The sequence below is a fragment of the Pinus tabuliformis genome, chromosome 4_2 (assembly GCF_031772625.1).
Source record: "Pinus tabuliformis cultivar Carrire ecotype Pingquan chromosome 4_2, CPIR1, whole genome shotgun sequence".
Taxonomy (NCBI): Eukaryota; Viridiplantae; Streptophyta; class Pinopsida; order Pinales; family Pinaceae; genus Pinus; species Pinus tabuliformis.
In genome coordinates this window covers 897,926,222-897,935,765 of record NC_142304.1, presented here as the reverse complement: position 1 = coordinate 897,935,765, position 9,544 = coordinate 897,926,222, and the positions used below count along the sequence as shown (strand labels likewise).

The following is a 9,544-nucleotide window of genomic DNA, read 5'->3' as shown; positions in this document are numbered from 1 at the left end:
TTTATTTCTTGAAGCATAAACCATAAGCAATGGAGTATTTTAAATTGTTCCGATCCTTAGCCAGCAAGGACACTGAGAATCTGCTCAAGAGGCTTAGGTGTGACACTGGTGGCCAGTGTGCATTAGATGCCTCTTAAGGCAACTTGTCAACAGTAGGGCATCGAACTTGAATTCACAGTGGCCTATACCCCACATCAGAATGGAGAAACAGAAAGGAAGAATAGGACGGTCATGGAGAGTGTAAGATACATGTTGAAGAATGTTGGATTACCAAATAATTCTTTTGCAGAGGTGATCACCACATCAGCATATGTCTAGAATCAATTACCCACAACAGCAATGAAGTCAGAAAACCCCTATGAAGCACAGTATGGAAGGAAATCAAACATTCAACATTTGAAGGTGTTAAGACTTTCTGGCATATGTAATGCACCAAATGAAAGGTGAAAGAAGCTGGATGACAAGTGTAAAATGCATCATGATTGATTATGATGGTGATGCTAGAATTTACAGGCTTTATGATCCAGTTTGAAAAAAAAAACTTACCAGAAATAGGGATGTGATCTTTGATGAAACTGCAATGTTGCAGAGGAGATTGGAGAATGTAAACATGGAAGATGCTGCACACAAACATGCTTAGCTGATATTATGGGAACGGTTCATCTAGAAGCATCATCAACATGGATGCAGATCCAACCCCTGCTTGATTTCAAGGTGGAAGAACCTTTTGATGGAGAAAATGATTAGGTAGTGGAGGAGTCACATCCTAGACCACTAGATCTTAAGGATGTGGAGGAAATTGTTCATGAAACACCTGTTCTTAGGAGATAAACATGGGCTTGGAGGCCACCAAAAAGGTTCCAGTATTAATTTACACTTTGATGTCAACCAAGGCATCAGAACCTAGATATCTTGAAGAAACACTTGATAATGATCGGTCAGAGCATTAAAAACATGTAATGGATTTCGAATATTCTGCAGGCAAGGATTTGGGATGAACTCTACGACATGGTTGTGTGCACCCTTGACTGAGTAGGAGTGTTGTAGATACACAGCCGTAGAGTGTACATAGTCAATAAATCCATATGCAGGGAGCCGAAACGTTTGGCCTGCCTGGGACGGTTAGAGTTTCAAGTTCTGCTTGTGTACTTTTCTTCTTATGTTGCAAATATTATTTCGGGAAATATATCACCAAGGGTCTGTATAGAAATTTATTGGAAATATGGGAGAAAATAGCAGCAATTATTAGCAAATACTGGCAAGAATAAACTTGGACCTTAAAACTCCGAAATTATAAGAAAAATCAGCTACCTGAAAAAATGGGAAGAAATTGGAAATATCAGGAAAAATCAAAGATATCTCCAACACTTATAACTTATTAGTATATTTCTGTATATGAATGAAACTAAAAGCAATTTCTCTTTTTCACGTTGTGTAAAACTCCATGTCGAATCTGTGAAGCGCTATTGAACAGAGATTTCTTCTTGTTGTAACAGTTCGTCTCTGTATTTTTTTCCTGTGTCTGCACTAGATTCTTTGCCTGTGTTTGGAATGCTCTTTTTTTATCATAACAGTATCAAGTTATATGATCAAAGCAATTACTTACCAGAGTATGATTTATTGAATATAAAAATGCCCCTGCCGGAGAATTTAAGTAAGCAACTGTCATGGTTGCTGCTATATCCGTTCAATTCAAGATAAGTATATTGAATATGAACGTAGCATTATAGGACAGAAACAGTACAATTAATCCCTAGTTAGAGATATTTATAAATAATAACAAAAGGTGTAAGTCCATGTTTCAGAAGACATTACAATAAGCACTAAGAAACTTTACTCTATTTCAATCTGCTGGGGGGTTGTCTCTTCTTCGGATTTCGGTTCGGGGTCTTGTTCTTCATCTAAACCCGCAGCTACATAAGTCCTCGCAACCCATTCTCTTAGAGGATCCTCCTTCAAGTCAAGCCTTAATAACCCCGCAAACACCCCTCCAAAAAAGGCAATTGGCTCCTGTTTATCACCAAATTATACACATGTATCCTTCAATAAATATTAAAACTATACACACATACCCATGTCAATGAATGAATATTACTTCAGTAGGTCATATGACCCACCTGATGAATCCAGCTGTGTGTATGAAATGTAGGTAAGATATACCATTATCAAGTTTATTAGCTACACCCAAATGCTTTATACATGTGCAGATGAATGAAAATTTACACAAGCCAATAGATACGTACAGATTTATATATTGTTTATGTTTCCTTTTATGTTCTTTCATACCTAACTGGTTGCACCAAGAGAAACAAGGTGCTTTACAACCCTGGCGGGTGAAGATTTTTGTACCTATCTTTGTGTGTGAGATCCACCTTAATGCTGAATTAATTAAGTAACAAAAAATTTACACATAAAAGTATTTATATCCTTCTCAATACTAACAATTAATAAAACATTTTAGAAACAACACATGCCCCTCTCACTCACACTTCTAAACAAAATTATATTGAACCTCTCCCACACACCTCTCTCTCACACTTCTAAACAAAATCAAATTGAACCTCTCCGCCACCTTCTCTCCCACACACCTCTCTCGAACACAACGTGTGAGAGAGAGTATTTAAGCACACTCACAGACAACACACGGGCCATCAAACAGAAACCTTGAGCCATAAGTAATCATTCATCCATCTCAGTATACTTAATTATGGAATTGGACCATATCCAACATTCACAGAGAGAAGGCTCAGCAGGAAGGGTGCAGCATACCCTTGCATTCATCAACTGAGTCTTACTGTTAATAAGTTGTAATAGTTACAGTCATAATCAATTATAATCAGTTTCACCCAAATGATTTATATCTATGTAGTCTAAGCACAACATTCACAGACACAGATACACAGGGGATAATAGGGAAGGTTGAACCACGGCTTATCGTTCTTTCATATCAATATAGATAGTAATGGATTTGAACTGGATACATACAGAAGGTTCATTACGAAGGCTGAATTAAATCAATCCTGTCATCATATGGATTTTACTTGATTATGGGCCGGAATAGTTACAATACATAGCCAAGTATACACGGCAACATCCGAATGTACGTTTAATGCATATACTTCAGTCTTCCTGATGATCCTACCATTATACACAAAGATTCACAGCCAAGCTGAAGTGTGTGTGTATATAAATAAATTGGGTATAGCTGATTATGGTTTGGGATCTAACCTTGAGAGCTTTTTGCACAAGGGGATCATCAGGGGGGTTGAAAAAGGCATTTATCCGGTGTCGTCCTCCTGCTACTCTGACTGAAACCCCTGTTTGTGGATATGGTGGTTTTGATATCCCTCTCAAATGCCTCTTTGACCCAATTACACCGATTCTCTGCACAAAAGAAAGGGAAAAATCGAATCTTTGTAAAGAATGACAGATAATGATACAGTTAAAAAGTTGCAGAGGTGCTGGTGGACAAATATACTACCAGTGGTTGGGGAACACAACTTTGAGCGGATAGAAGAGCCATCGTGAACACCTAGAACTGAAAATCTCGGGAGGCCTTTAACGTACTAATCAAATCATTTTAGCGTAAAATACATTGGAAGGCCTAAATTCTGTATAATTATAAGTTTAATCGTAGCAAATATAATTGTTCATGGACTTCCCGAGATTGGGAAGATAAAAAATCCTTGTGGCAATAGTTGTTTTTTATTTTTGTTAGGGTAATGTAAAAATGCCTCCACGTAAGCAAATTTGATGGGTTGCATTGTATCTTTACATAGCTTGAGGGCCATTTTTTTGGGGGCGGTGGCCAAAAATTGGCTAACAATGAGATAATTAATTGATATTTAAGAAGATAAAGATCTTCGAATGTAAGTTAAGAAAAGCAATGAGTTTTGGGTAGGGCTTGAGTATTTATGGTAAGTTATATTAGTTTGGTATTATTATGTATTTGTTATATTATTTAAATGTAATACTAATGTTGGTTAGAAGACCATTCTCTGATCGCATGTGTAGTGCGATAGTGACTTCTGATCCAGAGTGCATTTGCGCGTTGCGCCACTGCCATGGCCCTAGGAGGGGGCCCCGAGGCCGATCCTCCTCTCCCTCCTAAGCTGACAGTGTTTAGGAAGTTTGTATTTGCATGCAACAAACGCCCAGCAAACGAACACCAACAGAGGTTTGTCAAAAGGTTGGAAACCATCCCCACGGTTGCCCTGCCGATCGAAGAATCTTGTAGATCAGCTCTGAACCTAGTAGAACGAGGGCTTATAGGGCAGTACACTAGGCTCTGGCCCTCGCTCAAAGCTGTTGATGCCTGGGTGTAAAGGAACTGGAGATCTCTGGTCAAAGAAGGAATTAGAAGTCACTTAGTAGTTAAGGGCTTCTTCGTGTTCATCTTTGATTCGATAGAGGATAGGAATCTCATATTCAGAAATGGCTTGTATTTCATTGGCCCTCAGGGCCTATACTTGAACCAATGGACATTGGATTTCGATCCGACACGGGATGTTCGCTCGACTGTCCTCGTTTGGGTACGCCTGCCTCACTTACCATTGCACTGCTGGAACCCCAAATCTCTAGAAACCATAGGCAATAAGCTCGAAAAATACATAGACCGTGCAGAAAGGAGGGACCAGTACTCCTGTGCGAGAATTTGTGTAGAAGTCGACCTGGAGGAAGGCCTCCTTGAAGCTATAAAGCTCACGATGGTTGATTGGTCTCACATTCAAGTGTTAGACTACGAGCAACTTCCGTTTAAATGTCGGCATTGCCATGGCTACGAGCACTTTGCCAAGCATTGCAAAAAGACAACAGAGGAGGAGGTTGAGAACTCGAAGGGAGAACAATGGATTCAGGTCCAAAAATCAATAGTAGTTAAACAAAACAGCAGAACCAAAGGGAAAGGAGTGCCCATGGGGAGCGAAGCATCCCCCATGGTACAAGGAGAGGGGAGCACAAGCCCTCCAAGACGAGAGACATCTAGCAATCCCTTCAAAATACTCAAGCACACCAGAAGAACCCCTATCTCCAGAAGCTGAAGAGGCTGAACAGCAGCCCATTATTATGGTAGAAGATAAAAGACCGGAGGAAACAGTCCCTCTACAAGTCCGACCTCCAAGAGGTGCCTCTAGCCCCCCATCCTATGCAGAGATGACAAGGAAGAAGTCTCTAGAGATCTCTGGATCCTCGGAAGATGAGACAATCGAGAGGCCTTCGAAAAGAGTTGGGAGGAAATCTCACAGAGAGGCAAGGGAAGAAGAGGTTGAGAGACAAAAAATGCAAGGCAGCCAGCCCACGATTGAGATGTCCATCGGCATAAATACTAGAACCAGGCCTCCCAAGGGAGGGTCTGCTCCCCCCTCTGCTAGTAAATAATGTGATTAGTCTCTTGGAATTGCAGAGGCCTGGGGAATCCCTTAAAAGTTGAAGTTATGAAGAACCTTTTGAAATCAGAATCCCCTGAGATCCTCATGCTCCAAGAGACTAAAATAGAAGGGGATGCCCTTCTCGATCTCAGCAAAATAAAATGGAAAACAAAAGCCAAAAAAGCAATGAGTTCAAGGGGTACATGTGGTGGGCTCGCCACTCTCTGGGAGGAAGACAAATTTCATCTCGAGAGCTCCTTCAAAATGCAGCATTGGAACTATACCAAACTCCGACACCTTATAAGTAAGATCACCTTCACCCTCTTTAATCTTTATGTCCCAGTCCTCTATGCAGAAAAGAAAGACTGTTGGCAAACCCTGTCTGATTTTCTAGATGCTTACTCCCCCAAGAATATAATTCTAGCAAGAGACTACAATCTAATATTTGAGCCTAAGGAAAAAAGAGGAGGAATCAACAGTAGGGACCATTTCCTTCCCTTCGTGGAAGACCTGATTCAACAATGGGACTTACTAGATTTTAAGCCAAAAACAGGACTCTACAATTGGTCAAACAACAGAGCTAGGGCAAAGCATATCTCAGCCCGTTTGCATAGATTTTTACTCCATAGCACCTTCCTCTCCAAAAAGAAGATTATCTCCACTAAAATTATGTCAAAGTTGACATTAGATCATAAACCCATTCTTTTGATGTTCGAAGAAGAGGAAAAATTGGGGCCCATCCCCTTCAGGTTCAGCCCCCTCTGGACAGACAGGGAAGGGTTTATGGACACAGTTTTGAAGGATTGGTCCATCCCTTTTCTTGGATCGCCCAACTATGTGTGGGAACAAAAACTAAAGACCACCAAAACATTCTTGAAAGAATGGATAAAAAATCCTACAGACTCACCCACTAGGCTTAGAAAGCAGACCACCAAGCAGTTGCTCGATCTGCAACTGGAGATGGCGCTGCAAGACATTACCTCTTCAGAAATTCAGAATGAGCAAGAAGCCCAACTCATCACTCTTTGATCATTCAGAGTGGAGGAAGAATCCTTGAGGCTCAAATCTCGTAATCTCTGGCTCATGTCTGGAGACAAAAATTTTGCCTTCTTCCATAAGCAAATTCGAGCTCATCTTTCTAGAAATCACATTGCTGAAATTACCTCCCCTGATGGGACTGTCCTCAAAGGTACAACTCTGTTAAAAGAGACTGCAACCTCTCATTTCCAATAATTGTACAAAGAAGAAGGTTTGGACGATGAGGAGGAATCATCAGACTTCCTCACTCACGTTCCAAGAATGGTAAATGAGGAGGATAACTCAAGACTCTTGAAGCCCTTCACTGAAGATGAAATCAGTAATGTCATCTGGATGATGGAACCAGACAAAGCTCCAGGACCCACTGGATTCTCCATTCATTTCTATAGAATTTGTTGGGACATCATCAAGGCTGATCTATTTCGAATGATCAAAGGCTTCTTCAAAAAAGCCAAAGTGGGAGGAAGCACAAACTCCACCTTCCTAGCGCTAATCCCAAAAGAAGCAAACCCGATGGCTTTTGACCATTTTAGGCCAATTTCGCTTTGCAATGTGTCCTACAAAATTCTCTCCAAACTTCTTGCGAATAGAATTAAGCCTCTGCTGGAAAAACTCATCTCTCCCAACCAAGGTGGGTTTGTTAAAGGCAGGCAAATCCTGGATAATGTGATCTTGGTGCACGAAACCATTCACTCCAACCACCAACATCATGAGCAAGGGATGCTCATTACACTAGACATGGCGAACACCTTCGATCGAGTAAGGCACTCTTTTCTCCTCCAAGTTCTTTCCACTTTTAGCTTCAGCTCTGAATTTATAAAATTAATTAAAGCATGTATAGGAGAGCCGTGGATAGCCCCTTTAGTAAATGGCAGGCTAGCCAACTATTTCAAAGCTTCGAGGGGCATAAGGCAAGGCTACCCACTATCCCCCTTCCTATACATTTTGATGGCATATTCTCTAAGTCAAAATCTAACAATAGAGAAGTTAAATGGGACACTTCCAGGCATCAGGGCGATAAGAGGAACAGATCCAATCAACCATGCCTTGTTCGCCGATGACTCTTTTCTCACGGGAGGCACCTCCCTTAAAATTGCAAGGGATTTTAATGATGTTATTCAAAGCTTCTACAGAGTTTCCGGAGCTTTGGTCAATAGGAGGAAAAGTGCAATGTATGGTTGGGTGGTAGATCAACAAACCATTCTTCGGATTGCTCAATCCCTGGGCTTCATGGGCTTTGCCTCCTGGGATAAATTCAAGTACTTAGGCCTACCTTTAACTTTGGGAACCAACAAGACCCCTCATTGGCTGGAAATTATCAGCAAAATTAAGGCAAAAATGACTACTTGGGGCGATCAATGGCTTACCACAGCCGGGAAGCTTATCCTTGTAAAATTTGTTCTCTCCTCCCTTCCAATCTATCAGGCTTCGTTTCTTTTGGCTCCAAAAATGATCACTGAGCAGCTTTCTAAGTTGATTCGAAATTTCTTATGGCAAGGAGGAAAGGGGAATCAAAAAAAAATTCACCTGGTAAGCGGGATATTGTGAAAAGGCCATTACCAGAAGGTGGTCTTTAGGTAAGAGACCACGGGTTGGCCAATCTAGCTTTGGGAGGAAAGATTCTTTGGGAAATCTTCTCAAATCATCGACATCCTATAAGCCAAGTACTCATTAAAAATTATTTGTGCTGGCTCTCAATAAACAATATGGATGAAGGAGCCAAATGTAAAGGAACCACTCTTTGGAAGCTATGCAGTCGAGGCTGGGAGTTTTTTAAAGATCACCTGTACAAAATCCCTAGAAACGGGAAAATAATCGGGTTGTAGGAAGATAAGATCATGGGCCTCCAACCCCTCAAATTCACCCCTAAATTTGTAGATCAGCTTGACTAGCTCACTCAACATGGCATCAATAAGCTAGCAAATATCTCTTCATGGGACTCTGGTGGGAATTGGATTGCTTGGGCTTTCCACCGCCTCCCAGATAGGCTACATCCTCAACATCGCCTCTTCCTTGTGGCGATCTCAGGAATGGCTCCTATGCACCTCCACTCAAGGGACAATTGGGGATGGGGGAAGATCGATGCTTACACAACAATGCAAGGCTTTGCAGCTCTCCAAGAATAGCACCCACAAATCCACTCTCCTTCGCTATGGCAACATGTCTGGGACCCCTTTGGTCTCCCAAAGATAAACTTCTTATGTTGGGTTCTCATGCACAAAAGGGTCCTGACAGGAGACAACTTAGCAAAACGATGAATTATGGAGCCCCACAGATGCCCTCTCTACTTTTCAGCTCAGGAAACGCTTGATCAGATGTTTATTGATTGCCCCTTCACTCAAGAAGTATGGAAGCAGGCTATGCACGGGCTCAATGCTCAAACCCCAGCACATCTCATAGTAGTTAATTTATTTGCCTCCTTGAAAGGGCGATCTCCTCACGCGTTGAAGAGCAAATCCATGTGGGCCAAAATCTGGTATGCAATACCAAAATTCATTTGGTGGGTAGTATGGTTAACAAGGAATGAAGCCACTTTAAAAAATAGTCTGCACTCTCCCACTATAGTGGCTGCTAAAGCCAAAGGATTGCTACTGGAAACTATCGAGAACCGACCTTATAAGCCAGACAGTGTGCTCCTCCCTGAAGAGATACGTTGGCTTGGTGAGTCTCTAAGGCATGCCAGCAATAAAAAGAACCCCTCTCGGCCTTGCTCCAACCCAGAGTGGCGGCTTCGAACCCCTGAACTAGATTTTCAAAAGTGGTGGAACAAACGATGCAAAGTCACGATATTCTTCGATGGAACCTCCAAAGGAAACCCAGGGATATTTGGAGCAAGGGGGTAATATACTCCTTGGACGGGCACAACAAAGACAATTTCAATTGGGGCCTAGGACAGAGCACTAACAACCAGGCAGAAATATTAGGATTGCTCAAAGCTTGCCAGCTTGCTCAGGGGAACGGAGGAAAAAACATTCAAGTCTTTGGGGATTCGGAAATCCTGATAAAAATCTTAAACACAGGTGACTATCTCAACAATCCAACACTCAACAAGACCCTACAGAGACTTAGGAAAGTGTTGCAGAATTTCACCACCGACTCCTTCAATCACATCCTCTGAAATCTAAACAAGGAAGCAGACA

General features: G+C 41.6%; 1 protein-coding gene across 1 annotated transcript; it reads right to left on the bottom strand.

The window, feature by feature from the left end:
- Positions 1–1,598: 1,598 nt before the first annotated feature.
- LOC149172595 (UPF0426 protein At1g28150, chloroplastic) lies at positions 1,599–3,639 on the bottom strand. The gene is made up of 3 exons (XM_089424351.1): positions 3,482–3,639; positions 3,229–3,384; positions 1,599–2,010 (listed from the first exon to the last, which is right to left on the bottom strand). Exons 1-3 carry the CDS (start codon positions 3,521–3,523, stop codon positions 1,834–1,836), a joined length of 375 nt encoding a protein of 124 aa, XP_089280477.1. The 5' UTR covers positions 3,524–3,639; the 3' UTR covers positions 1,599–1,833.
- Between the last annotated feature and the right edge of the window lie 5,905 nt (positions 3,640–9,544).

Coding starts and splice junctions, on each gene's coding strand:
- LOC149172595 (XM_089424351.1), bottom strand. CDS start 3,523: ATGGCTCTTCTATCCGCTCAAAGTTGTGTTCCCCAACCACTG. Junction 3,385..3,481: donor GTTGTGTTCCCCAACCACTG/GTAGTATATTTG, acceptor TCTTTTGTGCAG/AGAATCGGTGTAATTGGGTC. Junction 2,011..3,228: donor TTGTGCAAAAAGCTCTCAAG/GTTAGATCCCAA, acceptor GGTGATAAACAG/GAGCCAATTGCCTTTTTTGG.